This window comes from Saccostrea cucullata, unplaced genomic scaffold, assembly GCF_032062105.1.
Source record: "Saccostrea cucullata isolate Sc308-1 unplaced genomic scaffold, CSIRO_AGI_Scuc_v1 ctg49, whole genome shotgun sequence".
Classification (NCBI taxonomy): Eukaryota; Metazoa; Mollusca; class Bivalvia; order Ostreida; family Ostreidae; genus Saccostrea; species Saccostrea cuccullata.
Window position 1 is genome coordinate 434,356 of NW_026925976.1, and position 20,767 is coordinate 455,122.

The 20,767-nt window shown below is 33.3% G+C and overlaps 1 protein-coding gene across 3 annotated transcripts in view; it reads right to left on the bottom strand.

The window, feature by feature from the left end:
* Nucleotides 1-3,026: 3,026 nt before the first annotated feature.
* LOC134270237 (integrin alpha-8-like) overlaps nucleotides 3,027-20,767 on the bottom strand; it is a 43,104-nt gene continuing 25,363 nt past the window's right edge. For all 3 annotated transcript variants that reach the window (XM_062752434.1, XM_062752432.1, XM_062752433.1), the window contains 24 exons: nucleotides 20,480-20,524; nucleotides 20,273-20,316; nucleotides 19,156-19,209; nucleotides 18,868-18,920; nucleotides 16,897-16,993; nucleotides 15,755-15,863; nucleotides 14,826-15,014; nucleotides 14,562-14,607; nucleotides 14,093-14,212; nucleotides 13,743-13,798; nucleotides 13,262-13,410; nucleotides 12,672-12,827; nucleotides 12,465-12,541; nucleotides 11,801-11,960; nucleotides 10,934-11,023; nucleotides 10,498-10,577; nucleotides 9,936-10,025; nucleotides 9,414-9,513; nucleotides 9,037-9,204; nucleotides 7,225-7,329; nucleotides 6,959-7,087; nucleotides 6,404-6,523; nucleotides 5,881-6,006; nucleotides 3,027-5,708 (listed from right to left, as the gene is read on the bottom strand). In XM_062752434.1, the coding sequence (XP_062608418.1) occupies nucleotides 5,598-5,708; nucleotides 5,881-6,006; nucleotides 6,404-6,523; nucleotides 6,959-7,087; nucleotides 7,225-7,329; nucleotides 9,037-9,204; nucleotides 9,414-9,513; nucleotides 9,936-10,025; nucleotides 10,498-10,577; nucleotides 10,934-11,023; nucleotides 11,801-11,960; nucleotides 12,465-12,541; nucleotides 12,672-12,827; nucleotides 13,262-13,410; nucleotides 13,743-13,798; nucleotides 14,093-14,212; nucleotides 14,562-14,607; nucleotides 14,826-15,014; nucleotides 15,755-15,863; nucleotides 16,897-16,993; nucleotides 18,868-18,920; nucleotides 19,156-19,209; nucleotides 20,273-20,316; nucleotides 20,480-20,524 (2,474 nt within the window). In that variant the 3' untranslated portion in view covers nucleotides 3,027-5,597. The remainder of the gene's footprint in view (nucleotides 5,709-5,880; nucleotides 6,007-6,403; nucleotides 6,524-6,958; nucleotides 7,088-7,224; nucleotides 7,330-9,036; nucleotides 9,205-9,413; nucleotides 9,514-9,935; nucleotides 10,026-10,497; nucleotides 10,578-10,933; nucleotides 11,024-11,800; nucleotides 11,961-12,464; nucleotides 12,542-12,671; nucleotides 12,828-13,261; nucleotides 13,411-13,742; nucleotides 13,799-14,092; nucleotides 14,213-14,561; nucleotides 14,608-14,825; nucleotides 15,015-15,754; nucleotides 15,864-16,896; nucleotides 16,994-18,867; nucleotides 18,921-19,155; nucleotides 19,210-20,272; nucleotides 20,317-20,479; nucleotides 20,525-20,767) is intronic.

The following is a 20,767-nucleotide window of genomic DNA, read 5'->3' on the forward strand; positions in this document are numbered from 1 at the left end:
TTGTTTTGTAGATTTGCGGAGAAGTAAAGTTGTATTTGTATTACTGTGTTAAATTAAACTGCACTTACGAGAGTGCTTCTGTATCTAATCAAGTGTTGTTATTTATTTTATAAGTTATTTATGTTCGTTTGAGTGGAAACGAATAAGAACATATTAATTCTATATTTCTGCAGCCAGGCAGCTAGAGTTTGTAAGAGGAGTAATAAATCAGATACATTAATTTTTATAATAAAATAGGCATTGCAACTAGGGGGCTGGGGGGCTTAGACCCCCCCCCCAACCCCCCAAACTTTTTTTGCAAATATAGAAATTATATAGGCATTGAAAATTGGGGATTTTCCTTTTTCTGTTGGTTTAGCCCCCCCCCCCCCACTTTCAATTAGACCCCAACTTTTCATTTGCTTCCGACGCCCATGCATAATATGCACGTATAAATATAACAAATGGTTTCTCTGTTTAAAAGAGCTAGGTCTATAATTATTATGCATGCATGTAAAAGACATAACACAGTGTTATCTAAGTATCAGCAGGGGTACCGCAGAACAAGTTCAACAAGGAGTGCCATCTGTATTAGGCCAAGGACTTAGGTGTACAAATATTAAATTCAATATGATAATATAGTAGTACATCCATTTCTCTATAAATACAATGAAAATAATACAAAATTATACATAAAATTACCGTTTCCTTTGGAAATTTCTGACGGACAGTTTCAAGATCTAAAATATAAAGTATCGCGATCCCGTCTGAAAAAAGCGTACCGAACCCGAGCCTTTTAATAGCGTTTTCCCCCCTTGAGAATAAAATGAAAATGCTAGCTGCAGAACTGTAGCTCTCCGCAAAAAAAAATATATTGACAGACAGACATTTCTGCAGCTGTCAATTTATATATATTTTTGAACAACATGCCGCTAAAAATATGGAATCGAATTTGCCAGTGAGGAACCAATTATACTGAAGCAGTGGCGTAGCATCGTTTTTGAAAGTGGGGGGGCCAGGCAGACAAAATTTTTTTTTTACTTACGTGTAAAAAAGAACAGAATTATGAACCATTTAGAAATCTCTTTATCACTTACCTTTGAACAACATGCTGCTAAAAATATGATACATCAGCAGAAATAATGAACTTATTTCAAGAACAATACGATATGGGAATGAGCATATTGCATGTAATCAGGTAAATGAATAGCAGTCTGGAGAAATCTCTAATTGCACATTTAATTTGTTATTATGAAATTCTTGAGAATTACAAATATGCTTTCTTCTTATGGAAATAAATATCTTCCAACAATACAAATTGATATATAATTTTCGAAAATCTTCCACAGAATATCGTGACTTATATGTTCTTAGAGTATTTATATAAAATTCATTTAAGGAATTTTTTTAAAGTTTTGTGTGAGTGAATTACACAGACTAATGTCACGTAAAACTAAAAATTACATAATGTAGCAAAATCATGTCTAGAAACTTTTTTTTCTGGAAATTATTAACGCTACAGTTTATGACGTTTGATTGACAATATTTCCATTTCTAATTTTTCTCTCTGTGATAACTCGTTTGATTGACAAAAAACCTTGCACTTTCAGGAGGTAAACTTGATCGATAATACATGTATGAAAACTATAACCCCCCCCCCTCCAAAAAAAAGTCAAAGACTAGTAAAAATGAAAAAAAAATTAGCAAAACTAACTCACCACACACCAGTATTGTTGGTCCATGCAGGAGTAAGCATCCATTGTTGATGCACTCACACTAGCTCTGAGCAAGGCATATAAGCATTGATTAGGTGGATCTACGTATCATGCGTATAGTGAACAAAAAAAGACAGTTATTTCCTATATTTACATGTACATGTATATTTATATGTGCATATAATGATTCTGTAATTTTACAACCTTGATTTAAGCCCCGGTTAAAAAAAATATTATACCGCACATGGACATTCTCAAAACGACAAAGAACAAACTGCTTGCATCAAGCGAAATATGGGTGTGACTGACAGAGAAATCAGGCACGTGGGATGAAATGTTGGGGGGACAGCCCCAGCCTTTTTATCCAAGCATAACTTTTACAATCGAAAATGTTTACATTTAAGGCCAGTTCTCCCCTCCCCCATATTTGTTGTATAGTCAAATATGGGCGAGGAAGGGTAATGCAGTATATGAATAATTAAATTTGGTAATCACAACCCCCACGAAATGGAATTTTCTATAGTTTGGATAATTCTCTTTTTTATTGCCATTTTTTTAAAAGACAAGTTGATTTTTTTTTCTATGCCACCTCTTTAAAAACGATGCTTCGTCTCTGAAAATTTCACATTTTTAATTTAGGGGAGGGGTCTATCCACACATTTAGAACCACGTTTTATTTCAATAACTTTTGTTGATTGAAATTTGAATGTCAAAATGTTCTAGCACGAGTTTTAAGAATTTGTAGGTACATTTCAGGAAACTCTCATGGTCTGTGGAGAGACTTTATGAAATCAAGGGATCTAATTGGAAAATGGAGCCAATAAATTAATACGTAATACATATGCTTTGATTACTCTTTTGCGATTTTAACATACCAGGAACTGGATTGCTATTGGTGTCTGCAATTTGTACCAATTTGTGCAGTGTCTCAGTAAACTATTCAGATAGGGCGTTCATAGAACTTTCCAAATATACTATGATTCTTGACCTCTTCACCTTGAAGTATGGCCTACTTTTCAAAAAATTTAACATTACTTTAAATTGATCATAACTTCTGAAAAAGAAAAGATAGGACTTTCAAATTACCCATGTGCATGTATATTCCCTGTGACAAGGCCTTTTTTTTTTAAAAAATATACTGTAATATTTTTACCCTGTGACCTTGACCTTAAAATTTGGTCTATTTTTCAAAGCCCTTTTTTATAACTTTGATTGAGAAGAGATAGGACTTTATATTTGACATGTGCATTACCTGTAACAAGATGTTTCCAATCATATTATGATTTTTGGCCCCTTGACCTTGACCTTCATGTTCCTCAATTATTAAAAGAATGCACATCCACAATTTATTATGAAACAATATTTACTGAACACATACATTTAAGTTATCATATACATATCTGCACAATACCAAAGAATGGTGAATATTTTGAAATAAAACCGATTCAAAGTATCAAATAAATTAAATTCATTTCTTTCTCTCTCCCCCCTCTCTCTCTCTCTTTCTGACTCTCTCTCTCAACAATTCGTGCTATCATCACAATTTCCAACTGTTGCTCACTGATATACCGGATGTATATTATGAAGAATAGATGATATTTAGCTATCATGTCCAAGCTTTTTTTCACAGCAGACAATGCCAAATCAAACATCTTTTAAAAAATTTACATCTATATCACACAAGAGCTAAAAAATTCAAATAAAAATAAATACATAGAATTTAGCTATTGATTTCAACTCGAGCTGATTCTGACTCTGCAGCAATTATTACAGAGTACAAAAATAAATTCAGTATTTTACATGAACAACTTCAGTGAAAAATTGCCACATGACAACCCCATATTTTTTAATATCCTGAGAGAAGAATGAACTGTTAGGATTTAACTGATTCACTCATACCATGAAATACAGAGACATACTATTTGCAATTTTTTTTTTGGATAGAAATGCTTGACAGAATGCAATGAACAGTCCTTCCAAGTTTCAACAAATTTCGCTGAGCAGTACTGAGAAATGAAGAAGACAAAAAAATATATTTCATCTGCTTCCATGAAAATGGTGGCCATTTTGAAAATTTCTTTTGTAAATTGCACATACTGAGTTAATTAAAATTCTCCCAACTATCTTTGAGAAAATTAATAGATTTTTTTTTTTAGGTTTTTCAATAACAATTTGTCGCATCATTTCATGCAGATTGACATAAATCAAAGAGAGTCATCATTTGGTGTTTGATCCATACATGGTCTTGAATGCATATTAAAATTTCTTAATGGTATCTGCATGTGCAAACAGTTTTAAATATTCCATCAGTATCTTTCACTCTAGCTAACTATTTCTTAGATATCACACCATTTGTACATACAACATTAAATCACTCTATAAAATCACAGACAATATAACCTTTATATACACAATGTATGGCAACATGGCAAGAAAAAATGGGCAAAACATTCAAACCATGTCATGATCTGTAAATATTAAAAGGACAACCTCAAAACACTCTGCTGAAATTAAAACAGCATATTAATTGCCCTAATTCTGCTGTTTTTCCTCAATTTGACAAACAAATACACACATCTTGAACTTTTTATCACAGTGGAATGTTACTTATTTTACAGGCCTCATAGCTGAAATCAGTAACATTGATTTTAAAATGCTATATACAGGTTCATTTTTGCCCTGTTTTATTTTTGCCCTTTCACGCCTGCAAATTTTTTTTTCACCCCTCACTTTCTGTTTTAGATATTATATATTCTATTCTTTGACTTCATCCCATTTCACCCACCTGTGAGTAAGGTGAAAATAAAACAAGGTAAAAAATGTCCCTGTGTACAGTATACTATTAAACATTGAAACACATAAATAAAAAAAAGGCAGATTTTTAAAATAAAAATTTAAGATTTTCAGTTTTTCACAGATCCTGCTGATGTATTCAAAGATAGAAAATTATAATTATACATATATAATTAAATATACACAATGTCTAGTACATAGTACATACAATATTTATGAATATAATTCGATCCATATAAAAATTGCACTTAGGACTAAGAAACCAATTGATCTGGCAGTCTGACATTGTCAGATAATGTATGCAGTCTGCCTTTGTCTGATAATGTATATCATAGTATTTATATTGCCATCATTACATAATACAGGTAATCACATTTGCAAAGAAATGGATATGGTATATCCAATAGCAATGCTTAATTAAGATCAAATTGACACGTTTCATGATCAAATCTAAGAACTGAGTAGACAAAAACAAAAAAAGAACACAAAAATAAATACTAGTATATTCTGAACAAAAGATGGGCCCTAAAAATTGGGTGTTCATCATCTACATACCCTTGAAATCATTCTAAAAAGAAATCTGGTCATAGCTCTACAGCAAACATTGATTCTTATATAAAAAATATTCCTTAGTTTCACACACGTAATTTAGTATCACCCAAGTTTGTCTATTAGATTAGATATTTTAATTGTATACATAGCATAATGGCATAAATTGCTAGCTACCATGCACAACCCTTTAAAAGCCAAAAAAGCAATTACATGAGACACATGTATAAATCTTTAAAATAACTTGTATAGATATAAAATAACTTGTCTATAAGATCAAGTTTATACAATAAAACTTTAATACTTTTTTGTATATTAATTGGCTTTCAACTAATATTTTCGTATAGAGACTTGTATGTATAATAATATCAATGCCGATATCAAAAGAACGAGTTCTTCTTCTCTGAGATGAAAAGAAATTGATTTTGTCTGGTTCCTGATCCAGACAATGACCTTGCCTGGTGCCCTTGCCAGCTTTGTCATAAACTCCATCTTGTGTTGTTCATTGGAATGCTTAAAGGGACGTAACTTTGAATTTTCTTTTCCTTCTGACAATTTTTTTCACTCATATGGACGTGATGTAGGATCTCCCTTGGGTTGTTGGCCATTCTTCATTAATGGTTTAGAATAAGCGGGTTCGTCTTTGGCTCTTTTTCTTTTGAAAAATCCACACTAAAAATATTGTAAATTATGATTAACTACTCTTCTACACCAAAACAACATATTCTTTGATGTTACAAATGAAAACCAATTCATTTAAAAATGCATGTATGATAAAAATTTTTTTGTTGAATTAAACACATTTGGTAGATCTACACAGACACTTCAGTCTGCTTGTACTTACCACCCAGAGTACGACAATGATAATCAACAGCAGAAGTAAACCGCCTACGATGGCCACCGCGATCTTCCAGATCTCCACACCCTTCACTCGTGGCGCCAGTCTCTCTGCATTCACATACGTTGACACCTATCAAACCAAAAACTTCATTACAAGGTTTTTCAAACTTGAATATAAAGCTATTTTAACTTTTTGAAGATAAGAATGCGACATGAAGCATTAAAAAAAATTAATAAATCTGGATGAGACACTGTAGATTGCTTAATTATTATACATGAGGCATTTATTATCAGATATTTTCATGAGATGCACGTTATCATGCACCATGTGTGAAAATTACCAGTTGTTATTTTTAAATTGCAGAAATGTATGTAAAAACTCTAGACCAATACTAATATTCAATTCACGTTTTCATCATTTGCTGTTTAGGAGTTATTTCATAACATTAGGTACTTGCAAACAATAGGGAATTTTTAGTACTGTCTGCATATCAAAGTAACAGACAGAATATATAGAATGTCCTCACCTCTGACAATGACACCATGTACGTCTCGTTCTGATGATCCACAGGGATATTGTATGGCATGGTCTGGACTTGTGCCAGTGCTTGTGATTTCAAATTAAATGGTTCAGATGTAAGACCTCTCTATAAAAATAGACAAAAAGAGCTATTATTATTGTTTAGTTTTTAGCCTGTTTCATTTTCATCTCTTGTAAATTGGATCTTAGAAAACTGCACTGTTTTTTGTTCATAACCTGAACATTTCATACTGTTCTCACTTGGAACTACATCTTTTTTTTAGAGGGGGTGCATATTTCTTCAATGTCCTATTTTATAATTAATTTACTTTCTATGAAACTGATGCTACAAGAATTTTATATAAACTTTCCAATGTAACTGCTATTTTTCTACCCCCTTTTAATAAAATTTCAGAGAGGAGAAGACTGAAAGATAAATTCTGTTTGATTTCTCAGCTATGTCACTGCCCGGGAAAATACACTTTCTACCTTGATGGACTATAAATTTGCTATTTCCCTCCTAACCATTCCATAGCTGTATAAAATAATCAAGGCTACTTACTAAGACTAGAGTATTTGTCCATATATGTGACTTGATTCGGATGACAGCAGCTTCTCTGGAATCCACCATTCGACCGGGCATAGGACCCAGGAAACATTTGATAAATGTACAGTACTGATTGTTGCACACCTGAAATAAAAGAGGATTCATTCCTCTCAATACTTCATATTTTTATTTTTTAAAAATGTTGGCTTGTAAATAAATATAAAATTTTTCACTTTCAATGCATATGTATGAAACAGACTACTCAATTACAATGTACGTACCACATTCTTAACATTGGATGTCTCCCGTCTGGTTCTGCTGTTCCTTTTTGACTTTGTCTGAAGACGAACATTAATTCTACTGTTTCCTTCTCTGTATGTAAAATCCTAGAAATAAGACAGGGCTACTTTAAATGAAATCAGAGTAAGAGAAACCAAGAATATCTAAATTTTTACAATTTTGCTTTTGTCATAATGAAAGCATGCTTTTTTCCATGGGGTTATATTTCCACTAATTGAATCACAATTTCTATTCAATTTACATGTGAAAAATTAAGCAGAATTTCTTAGAAATGCCATTGTATGTCTTAATTCTACTTTAAAAATATTGTGACAAATTGTGTCCATGCACAAGCAATCATATCATAAACTGAAACAAGAGGCCCATGGGCCACATCGCTCACCTGAGAAGCTTTGACCATTCTGTTCTTTACCAGATTTCACCCTTGTTATACATAATGCATCCCCACATTACCCCACTGATCATAATTTAGACATTTTGAAATCTACACTACCCCATGATCCTTCCATTGGCACATACATGTATGTTTCAGCTTTTTTGGCCCAGTGGTTCCTGAGAAGAAGATTTTCAAAGATTTTTCCTATATATTTCTATGTAAAACTTTGATTCCCCATTGTGGCCCCGCCCTTCCCCGGGGGTCATGATTTGAACAATTTAGAATCTACACTATACCAGAATGCTTCCATATAAGTTTCAGCTTTTCTGGCCCAGTGGTTCTTGAGAAGAAGATTTTCAAAGATTTTTCCTATATATTTCTATGTAAAACTTTGATTCCCCATTGTGGTCCCACCCATCCCCCAAAACACATTATTTGAACAATTTAGAATCTACACTATACCAGGATGCTTCCACATAAGTTTCAGCTTTTCTGGCCCAGTGGTTCTTGAGAAGAAGATTTTCAAAGATTTTTCCTATATATTTCTATATAAAACTTTGATTCCCCATTGTGGCCCCGCCCTTCCCCCGGGGGTCATAATTTGAACAATTTAGAATCTACACTATACCAGGATGCTTCCACATAAGTTTCAGCTTTTCTGGCCCAGTGGTTCTTGAGAAGAAGATTTTCAAAGATTTTTCCTATATATTTCTATATAAAACTTTGATTCCCCATTGTGGCCCCGCCCTTCCCCCGGGGGTCATGATTTGAACAATTTAGAATCTACACTATACCAGGATGCTTCCACATAAGTTTCAGCTTTTCTGGCCCAGTGGTTCTTGAGGAGAAGATTTTCAAAGATTTTTCCTATATATTTCTATATAAAACTTTTATTCCCCATTGTGGCCCCGCCCTTCCCCCGGGGGTCATGATTTGAACAATTTAGAATCTACACTATACCAGGATGCTTCCACATAAGTTTCAGCTTTTCTGGCCCAGTGGTTCTTGAGAAGAAGATTTTTTAATGACCCCACCCTATTTTTGTCTTTTCTTGATTATCTCCCCTTGCGAGGGGATATGTCCCTTCATTTTAACAATTTAAATTCCCCTTTACCCAAGGATGCTTTGTACCAAGTTTGGTCAAAATTGGCCCAGTGGTTCTTGAGAAGAAGTCGAAAATGTGAAAAGTTTACAGACGGACAGACGGACGGACGGACAGACGGACGGACGACGGACAAAATGTGATTAGAAAAGCTCACTTGAGCCTTCGGCTCAGGTGAGCTAAAAATGCTGGAAAAAAAATTATACACTTATTAAGAATATTGCGCATAATCAAATTCAAATGCCAGGTGGAGGAAGTCATAAAGAAAAGTCCTTCAAGAAAACACAATGAAATGTAACTTAATTCCGTAATTACCGTAGAATTTTCGGGAGACAGGAGTTGAGTCTGACAGAACCCTCCTTCATGATTGAGAACTATGGGATCCTCGTCTATTTTGAGCAAATGATTTCCTTGATCGTCAAAGCTGGGCCAGTAGATATTGATTAAGCTGCTACTGACAGGTGTGGGTCCTAGATTTCTCACCTACAAGTTAGAATTCTGTATTAAATAGAAGCCTGACTCCTACATATTTAGTTATTCCTGGACATACATAACCAAATAAATTTAAGAAAATCATTCAAGATACTTTTTCTGTTAAAAGAATTTCTTGGTTTTTATTTTTTAAAACTATTGCAGACATACAGCTAAACAGACAAGGGGGATGAGACTGTGTAAACTAAAACATAACCTACCCTGTACTCATGTATGATTTCTGGACCAAATCCTGTACCTTTGTACAATCTCACACCAGTGTCATTGTAGATTATTTGTTCTGTTGAGGCAGCTAAATTTCTGTAACAAATCAACAAAATTTTATACAATTGTATTTCTGTCATCTTTCTTCTTTTTTTTTTAAACAAGAGACTCATGAACCATACTGCTCACTTGAGTATCAGGACTCTATTTTCTTCACACATATAAAGGGTATTCACCTTCCTGTAGCTCAGATTTATGTCAAAAGGCATTTACAACATAGAAATATTGCATAATACAGTGTGTATACAATCAATTTGAAAAAATTACACTCTAAAGACTTGGTTGTACCTAAAGATAACTGTACATGAATATACAGTGCATTTACAAAAAATATTACTATATATGCCCCCTTCCCCCATATACAAGAGGAAATTTTGACATTGTTGCTCCAGAAACTTTTTTCTATTATACCACTTCCTATAACACAGTCCTGATCATGTGTACAGATTTGAACTTACGCAGAAATCTCCAACACAGCATGTTGTCGGACATCTATATGCATGGTATAAACATTGTCCCACATATCTGTACTGTTTTCTGGGTTAGAACTGAAACAAAGAATGTCTTCATTAGTCTTGATTTAAGGACAACTTTCTGAAAAAAATTAGAAAATAATACTGTTATGTTTTTTTTCATTGCCAGAAATATATCAATCATTAAGTCAAGATGTAGATCTCCTTGATGGTCACCAAGATAAATCTAAATGTATTTTTTTTCTATATTCATAAAGACAGCCATTTTTTGTCATCTACAACCTTTCTTGTGGTTAATTACTCTTAGACTACTACATACAACTAGTGACTAATTGAACTACATTTAGCATTGGAATTCACAGGTTTTCTCTCCATTTCACTACATTCAACCTGTGCAATGAATGCTCCCACAGGTTGAATGTAGTTTAAAAGAGAGAAAACCTGTTGCCTCCAATGATGAACTACATATAAACAACTTCCAAACTCTAAATTTGTCAATAAAGGAATGGAGTTAATGTTGCAATCAAAAGATAAAACTTTTCATTACCTGTTGACATTTAATTTAAAAGCCAGTTTATCTGTTGATCCATCAGTATTGTTTGGAGTGACCAACAGTGTAAAATAAGTCTGGAAAAATAACAAATCAGTTTCAATGAGAATAAGTGGCAATCTAGATCACCTGTGAAATAATTGATCTTTACCAATATACAATAAAAGTGGAAATTTTAGCGAGATGTAAATTTACCTATTTGTCCCCATAAAATTGTATTTTATTTTTGGCAAGAGGTAATTTTAGCAATTTTAAAATGCTCACTAAGAAGCTATTACAAATAAAACACAATCAATTTTAAGCAGTTTTCAATTTTAGTAATCTCAGCACCCGCCTTGCTAATAATGCCAAAATTAAATCCTTGCTAAAATTTCTGCATATACAGTATTAGTAAATATGCTCCTTGAATGTCTAATGTATACAGCGATCTCACCTTGGCTCTGGCAGGCATGGGGTTTCCTATGTCACAAATCACATAGCGGGTTTCATTGATTGGTACGTGCCTGCATGTCAAAGGTACAGCCTAGAAAAAGTGAAAAATGTAAAACACATAAATAACAAATACAGTAAAACTTAGTTATAAGGAACTTATTTACAAGGATAGCTTATCTGTAATGATTTTTTTAAGATTTCTCTGTAAGACTCTTCAATACATGATATTTTTTTGAATGCATATACTGTAAATTGTTTTAATTCCGCGGTGTTAAAATTTCACGATTTCTCAAAGAGTACCGGTCGCGATGGTTTTAATTTCACGATGCAAGAAATTGATTTAAAATTTCTTATAAGCATTTAAACGTTTCTAAAAGCCAATAATGGCATTCACGATGGGTTTAATATCGCGGAAAAATGATAAATCGCGAACATAGCGAAGTTAAAACCATCGTGATTATTTGCCAATCTACAGTATTAAAAAATTTCAGTTGAAAGGAAGCAAAATTCAAGGTCCCAGCAACTTCTTTATAACAGTTTTACTGTACATGTATATACTGTAAACCAACTTTTCTTCGCTTGCGAGAAATTTTCGCGAGGTTCGCGAGAGCCTTGTCATCGTGAATATTTCTTGCCACGAACCAGTCCTTAAATTGCATGTGTATATTAATAACAGATCCAAAAAGGCTTGATCGCAAAAATTAATTGTCGCAAATTAGTTTATCCTTAGTAAATCGCGAAATAAAGTCGTCGCGAATAAAAGTTGGTTTACAGTACTTTCATGTTTAGTAATTTTTTTTCTTTTATTTTGTTTATTTAAGTTATAATACAACAGAATACTTCTTATAGTAATCAGTATTTTCCTTACAGCATTAATATTGGTGATGCCACTGTATAACATTCCGTTAGGAAGTTCTATGTACAGCATCGTCTCATACGAGTCCTCGGCAAACGTCCCAGAATTCCTCACTGTAATGCTTATCTCTATCTCCTCATAAGAACTTCCAACTTCAATGGGGGGTGCAAACCTTTAACAGAGTGTAAATATATATTCAAGGACATATACTCAAAACAGTAAATCTAGGTCAAGGACATGTACTACAAACAAAAATTCTAGGTCAAGGACATGTACTCAAAACAATAACTCTGTGATTCAAGACATGTACTCAAAACAATAAAATGGTGTCAAGGACATAAACTTAAAACAATAAATTTGCATCAAAGCAGGCTTCAGGGCCCAAAAAACTTAGAATAGACAAGCTTAATTTTTATATTTATTGCCCCCAAAGCCAGGTCTGTACCACAAATGCACCATGCATTCTTGTGTAATTGGAGAGGAGAAAAATGTGGTGGACCAGACCGGTAATCAAACCCGGGCCCCTGAATCTCCTGTCAGGTGCTGTATCGACTGAGCTATCTGGCCACTGGGTTCGAATCCTGGTCTGGTCTGCTGCATTTTCTCCTCTTCCGTTACACTTGAATAGATGAAAAAGATGGAAATGTAAATTTCCCATGGTATACTTATAACTTACGGTTCAACTCTCTCAGCTAAAACAGACAAATCAGGAATGCATAACTCATCTTTTCCACAGTTCTTGCTTATTTTCCCCTGTAATATAGATAAACAGCAGTTATAAAATTACACTTATTCGTGTGTCCTGTTTTTTCTTTATTACAACATTCAACAATTACTCATAATTAGACCTTAGATTTTACAATCTTTAAGGGAGTTATCCTACCTCGACAGTGACGGTGGAAGGTATGTACTTGTCCAGTATTGGGGGGATGGTTTTGAGCGTCGCCTGACGTTTGTTTCGTCCGGACACTTCGTTCTCTCCGACCAATCGGTAAGAGAAGGAAACGTCAATTGGCGTTAATTTATCTCTGATGTTGTTCTGTAAAATGATCATGACAAAATTATTTGGAAGTCCAAACCCAATATATTCTTTATATATCCTTGATATCTTAAATTATCAGATATCTTGAAGTTTTTTCTTGGTTGGGTCCCATCACATTTGAGATGACAAGGTTAAAAGACTGTATACAAGACAATTTTTGCCCCCCTTTTATTTTCGCCCGTCTTCGTCCTACCCTCATTTGGGCGAATTTAAAACGGGGCAAATTCAAAAAATGCACTTCAATTTCTTTAAGAAAAAATGACTGGGCAATTTTAAAATGGAGCAAAATTGTTTGCGAGTGTGAAAGGGCGAAAATAATCCTGTATACAGTAACTATCTGTTTCCAGGACATCATGTAATTGAGATTTTGTTTGGCTTAGATACATTTCATGTCAGATTCTAAAACCATCTTCATTGAAACAGATACTTACCAGTACATAGACAATGAAGTCGTGACAGAAAACCTCCATCTTCTTCAGTCTGAGGTTGAGTTCCGAGACTTCTGGTTGTTGGGTCTGATACTGAAACATCCGCTTAGAAATGTTCTTCCTGGCATCCAGTGTCCAGAAAAAATCAAATTCTGTGAAGAAATTTTATACATTATTAACACAGTGAAACTTGTCCAGTCTGGATGTTGTGTAATCCGAAATCTTGTCTAACCGGATGTTAACTTCAAATCCCTTGCAGTAATTTCAATTGTTATACTACTACAAGCATTATCTCTGAGATACCATAAAACCTGCTTATAAAGAAGTGCCAAAGGATGGATGATTTTGCTTTGTTATAAATTTAATTTGCTATATCCATTAAGTTCCCAATATATTTTAAGGCCATGGGGAATAAAAATTACTTCGCTATAAGCGTGTTTTACTATAAATGTATTTAATCCAGCGTTTAATAATAATAACTTACCCAGTTCCTCACTTACTCCCACACCATTATACTCCACACAGGTCCTCACAATCAAACTGAAAAGTACAAGTTATCTGCCATCAGATTGTAGTGTTTAATAGAACCTACAGACATCATCAGCTCACCAAAACTTCACAAGAATGCAGCGATTAATTTAGTGTCTGAGAAAAACCTGGTCAACAAAATAAATATACTGCTGCTGCATTTTAACAGAGTATAGAACTGTTCTTTCTCCTTATGTTTATAACATTAATTTATCTCAACAACTGTACATGTAGGTCTTTATCTATAACATTTTAGTACCAAACCTCTGATTGAGTTACCTCCCTTTACACAATAAGCACACTTACCATGGAACATGGATTTTGTACGAGTCATCTCCGATGTGACAGTTCTTATTCTTCTCTTCCAGTTTAATGATATCCGGATCCAGACGTAAACTGGCTGCCACTCGGACTATAGGTCTGGATCTGATTTACAAGTTAATTAAATTACTGTCACTAATTAATTCATTAATGGCTAGAGTTGGCAGTATGCAATTTACGATGGAATCAGAAATACGAATCCTTTATAACTACACTGTAATCAAAACTATGTTGAAGATATCATATATCTTATTACACTGTATTAATTATTAGTCTAAACTATAGATTCTGGTAGAGAGGGAGTAAGAAGATATAAACATTACTTTTTTGCCACAAATTATTCCAAGTACAGTGTACTGTTAGCTAATTGCCTCAGAGTGTTTTTTTTTTAATATTGGATGCAGTTAACTAAGATCATGTACAATTATTTAAACTGTTAACATTGAGATCTTACTTCACAAAAACTGCTGCGTCAGCATCATATGCTCCTACCACTAGATCTGTTTGGATAAAAAGAAAAACAACCACTGAAAAACTGTACGCAGTTATAGATAAAAAGGATGTATATGTATGCAATTGTCACTTTGTGAATTTCAAAACAAAGGAATCTAATCTTTAAACATTCTGACTTTTAGTTTAAATAATTGTTATCATTAAACAGAAATATGCTTGAGTATAAATCTTCAGATAAGACTATAAGTTTAATACAAGGACTCACCAGGGTAGCCATTTTTGTCCAGGTCATACCCTCCTGAGATTGAGAAGCCAAACGTACTGAGGTAGTACCCAATGTCTTTGCCGTGTAGAACCTGCGAGACTTCTGTGATAATTCCGTCCATAGATCCCACATAGATGTACACCACTCCTCTCCTCTCCAGACCCCCGTACGGTGCACCAACAGCTAAATCTATAACATTTATCAGTGTTTACTTTCAGTAACTTTGAAATGTTGATTGGGGAGGGGGGGGTATCATTTAAAGATACTTTTTCTAAAGCCCTCATATATTCAGCTGAATTTTTATATCTCAAACACTTCAATACAGTCAAACCTCATTATCTCAGACTATCAATCTATCTGATGGGACAGAAAAAAAAACTTTGAGATATCTGAGGGTAGACAGCAAAACTCAGTTAAAACGAAGTCATTGGGACCTATGAAATTACATCATTATATCCGTAATTCATTATAACCGTATAAGAAATTCATTATATTATTACAGCTTGGGATCAAAGATGACTTCGCTATATCCGTAAATTCGCAATATCCGTGTTCGTACTAACCGAGTTTTGCTGTATAATACTTAAAGAGTTATCAGTCAGAACTTCCAAATCACTTCAACATATTCATGTATTTGAGATGTCATTACTCGAGATACAAAAGTTTAAGTAACTTTTACTGTGCCATGGATTCGTCAAAGTGCATTGTAAGTGACGCAATCACTTATTTTTTAAGCTTTTAACGCTTGATCATCACATTGACATCTTAAAAACTCTAATATTTTGAAGTTTTCCCCAGTCCCATCAAGTTTGAGATAATAAAGTTTGAATGTATACATATCCTTTTCTAAGTTCTATGTTGATAAAATCATATGCTTCTCAGAGTGGGTGTTAAAGAGTCTTAGATGTAAAACCAAGCTGATAGCTTACCATTGAAGGAATCTCTGTTGATGTCCCCAAGTCCTGTAAGAGCGCTCCCAAACCGTGACCGAGCCTCATATCCATCTAAAATGTCCTTCTTCTTCTGTCTGAATTTCCTCTGAAAGGATGTCCAGAAAATTTTTTAACTAAAGCATGGGTGTGGGAGTTACCTGTCACATCCCAAGAAGGGATTACCATCCTGCGGAGATCTATAGGTCTCTCTTAATTATACTTAACAAGGTCATATACATAGATAACTTAGTGATATTCTTATTCTAATCTGCAAAAATAACAGGAGGTGGTTAGTAGTTGTCTATCATTTCATATTTACTTCAAAATCTATATCAAATCTTTTGTTTTTATTAATATTGCTTTTGAACAATGGAATGTTTATTGGATATGTTCTTTGTAAAGTTTTCAAAAGGAACAGATTTTTTTTTTCTTGGGAAGATGAATATCTAATTTCAACAGCTCCTAAAAATTCAGTAATCTGTCATGAAAAAACAACTGATATAATATTTTTGGATAATTGTTTTTGCATTATTAGGATAGTAGAAGCTGAAAAAGTTACTGTAAAAAAAGATGTGCTTAAGACTGTGAAAAGTAGTACTAGAAAGAGAGAAGCTATCAAATTAAATTAATTATATTAAACAAGTTATAATTGAGAAAGATGTGCCAACAGTCCAACACCATAAGTAAAGGCTCTCTTACAGCTTATGACAAATGAAAGCAAATGTCTCATCAAACTTAAAACAACTTTAGTATATATAACAAAAACTAGAGTATATATTACAGAAGCTTATTTAAAACCCCAAACCCTAAGCTGATAACTTACTGAATCAGAATCCTCATTAATACCTCCCTAATTATACAGAAAAAGAGAAATTACTAATTAATTAACACAGTCTGCCATATTCGTCTATTCTGCTGAAATAGTTGACGTAAAATGATTGTGTTTGTTGATAGGAGTTTTTCCCCTTTGAATTAAATTCTGATTTATTCAGATTTTTCAGTTTCTGATCATAAACTTAATCATTTCTTTTTTTTAATTTGACATTTACTCATCATAATAAAATAATCAACACTGCCCCTGCTAGTTTTAACAGTTTAAAAGCAAACAATTTATTTTACTTTGTGGTTATTATACTGACCCTGGAGTCTTGATAGTAGATGTAAACTCTGCCTGTATCATAGGAAAAGGAGTCCTTGTCAGAATGAAGAGGGGCACCAACAATGATATCATCAAGCCTACAAAACATTAATATCTCACTTTGATATCAACAAACCTAAAATATATTAATATCTCACTTTGATATCATCCAGCTTACAAGAAAATAATTCTGTTATCTCACAATATCAAGCCTACAAAATATAGCTCCTGTTATGAGTACTTTAATAGTGATATCAAGTTTACAAATATCAATCCTGTTACAAGCACTATGATATCAAGTTTACAAAATATTGAAAATATTAAACAAGAGGCCCAAGGGCCACATCGCTCACCTGATCAGATTGGCTAGGAAAAAGCACAAATCAGATCAGAATTGAAAAGTAACGGGGGGGGCTTTAATTTTAATACTACTTGAGAAAGCATTCATATCAATACAGCATATGACTTTGCTGTTCTTGATAAAAAGATTTTTTTAAACGTTTTGTTCCTATATTTTACTTTGTAATAATTTGAATTTGATTCCCCATTGTTTCCCTCCCTACCCCAAAGGGTCATGATTTGAACAAATTTAAATCTTCAATACATGAGGATGCTTACATGTCAATATGACTAAACATAGCTTTTCTGTTCTTGGGATTTTTCCCTTTATTTTCTATGTAAAACTTTGATCCACCATTGTGGCCCCACCTTAACCTTGGGGATTATGATTTGAACAAATTTAATTCTAAACTACCTGAGAATGCTTCCATATAAATACTAGTATCACTATTAAATCATGGCTTTGCTATTCTTAAAAAGAAGATTTTTTAAAAATATTTTAATGTAAAACTTGGATCCCCCATTGTGACCCCACCCTATCCCTGGGGGTTATGATTTGAACAAACTAGAATCTACACTACCTGAGGATGATTCAATATAAATATCACTAATCATGGCTTTGAAGCACTTGAGAGGAAGATTTTTAAATAGTCATTTACTCTATATACTCCTAAAAAAAAATTTCACGAATTGTGGTTATTGCCCTATATAACCCTAAGGGGGTCAAGATTATGTACTGAAATTTTGAATCTACACTACCTGAGGATGCTTCTATATGAGTTTCATCTTTCCTGTCTCAGTGGTTCTTGAGAAGAAGATTTTTAAAGATTTTTCCTATATATTCCTATGCAAAACTTTGATCGGCCATTGTGGCCCCACCCTACCCCTTGGGGTCATGATTTGAACAAACTTGAATCTACACTACCTGAGGATGCTTCCACATGAGTTTCATCTTTCCTGGCCTAGTGGTTCTTGAGATGAAGATTTTTAAAGATTTTTCCTTTATACTCTAATGTAAACCTTTGATCAGCCACTGTGGCCCAATCCTACCCCCGGGGGTCATGATTTGAACAAACTTGAATCTATATACATGAGTTTCATCTTTCCTGGCCCAGTGGTTCTTGAGAAGAAGATTTTTTAAAAATGCCATTAATTTTTCACTAATTCATAATTATCCCCTTCACCTAAGGATACTTTGTGGCAAGTTTGGTAGAAATTGGCCCAGTGGTTCTTGAGAAGAAGATAAAAATGTGAAAAGTTTACGAAGACGACAGACAATGGATAAATTTTGATCAGTAAAGCTCACTTGAGCCTTCGGCTCAGGTGAGCTAAAAATATTGATCCTGTTAATAGCACTTTGATATCATGAGTACTTAGTGATATCAAGTCTACAAAATATCAGTCTTGTTATGAGCACTTTGATATCAAGTCTATATAATACTGATCCTGCTATGAGCACTTCATTTGTTACAAGCCTACAAAATGTTGATTCAGATCGTGTTTTGTGAATAAAAAATTTCTTTGAAAAGCAAGGATATTTCTATTATTTAATAAATCTATTGATGTTGAGAACACATAGACAGAATAAATTTTTTTTTGGTTTAACTATTTTTTCCTGTAATGAGATACATACTTGTCTCCATTCAAATCTTCAACAGCTAATGCATATCCAAAATATGCACCTATCTGTCAGGGGAAAAAAATTATTATTTTAATTGTATATAAATCATATCATAACAATATATATACAGCAGCTATTTTTTATCCAAATTTTTCCAGAGCTTTACAAATGTATACTCAGTAACTCTAACATTGTAATTTTAAAACAATATATTTCAACAGAAAGTTGCTAAATAAACTATGAGCATGAATGTTTGTGGGAAAAAAGTCAATTAATTTTTTGAGTTTGACCAAGTCTTACCTGTTTGCCAGTGATATTTTTAATGGGTTGTAAATTCTGATTGTAAAGTTGAACCTTTAAAATAAACAGATGAGTTTTATGATCTCATAATCTCCAAAAGAAACACTGCAATAAATATAGACATACATATATCATATGCTTGGGATTCATTTGTTAATTAAGTTTTTTTTTGTTGTAAATAAATAAATCATCAAATACATGTACACTCACAAACCAAAATTCAGCTCAATATCTGCAAGAGTTTAGAAAAAAAAGTCCAGAAAACCAAGTGGGACAGACTGATAGACAGAGGGACAGATAGACGAACAGACATATGGACGGATAGACTCAGAGGAAACCTTTAGTCCCCTCCGGTTTCACCGGTAATCATTACCAATAGTTACAAATGTTTATCAAGATATGTCTGTGAAACAATGATGCCCCTGTGTAGGGTGGCTCAAGACAAAAGTATAACTGAAACTAGGTTGAACTCCAAGTCAATATCAAGAAGTGATGTTTGTACTCAAGAAGGTCATTGCCACCCAAGGGAATACAAATAAATATGAAGTCCTTATCACCAACCATTCACAAGTTAAGCCCAATGTTAATTATAAATTTTAATAATAAATTTATTATAAATAAGGTCTATCTCCAAAGTCAAGGTCAGAAGATTAACAATAAAGGTCTTGTCACATTGGGCCACTTTTGCTCATCATTACTATGAAACATTGGAGATTAAAGAATTACTAAACATGCTAAATTTTCATTTTATAGATCAAAAGAGCCCATTCCTTACTCCAGAATCTATTAAGGAGCCATAAATTTGACAGTTTAAGAGCAGGTACTAATAATAACTTTAAAAGACAATTTTATCTGATCAGAATTATGCATGTGCAAGGATATCATCCTCAAAGGCAAACATAAGTAGGACTGGCTTTGAACGAATTAAATACGCATTAAAAATCATAACAATTTACGAATGTGCACTTCAGAATACTTCTGAAATATGAAACCCTGCATTAAGTACTCTGTACTACATGTAACAATCAAAAAAAAAAATAGCCACTTAAAATCAAAAGCAGCCATTACAAGATGTGCATGGGCACTCCTTTATAAGAAAGCAGTACTGTAAACTTACCACTCCCAGGAGTCGTTCAGCCCTTGGAATGCCAACAACATAATCTGAAATTATAACACACACATTACAATTAATATTAGAAAAATCCAAAGACATATGCTATACAAGATTCAGAATTTTTGAAAAAAAATCAAATTTATATCCAGAATGATTTATCCAAAATACACTGAATTTAACAGTCAGCAAATTTAATATGTGGATGGGTACCTTCTACATTGTCATTATCAAAGTGTCCAACTGCTGACGAGTAACCTATCGGGAAAAGGAAAAAAAAAGTTAAATAAATGTTGAACTTAAATACAAGTAAAATTGAACTTGAATACAAGTTACTTTGAATTAAATTACAAGTAAATTTGAGTTCAAATACAAGTTAATTTGAACAAAAACAAAAGTTAATTTTAACTTTAATAAACAAGTTAATTTGAACTTGAATATAAGCCAATTTAAACTTAAATACAAGTAAAATTGAACTTGTATACAAGTTAATTTTAACTT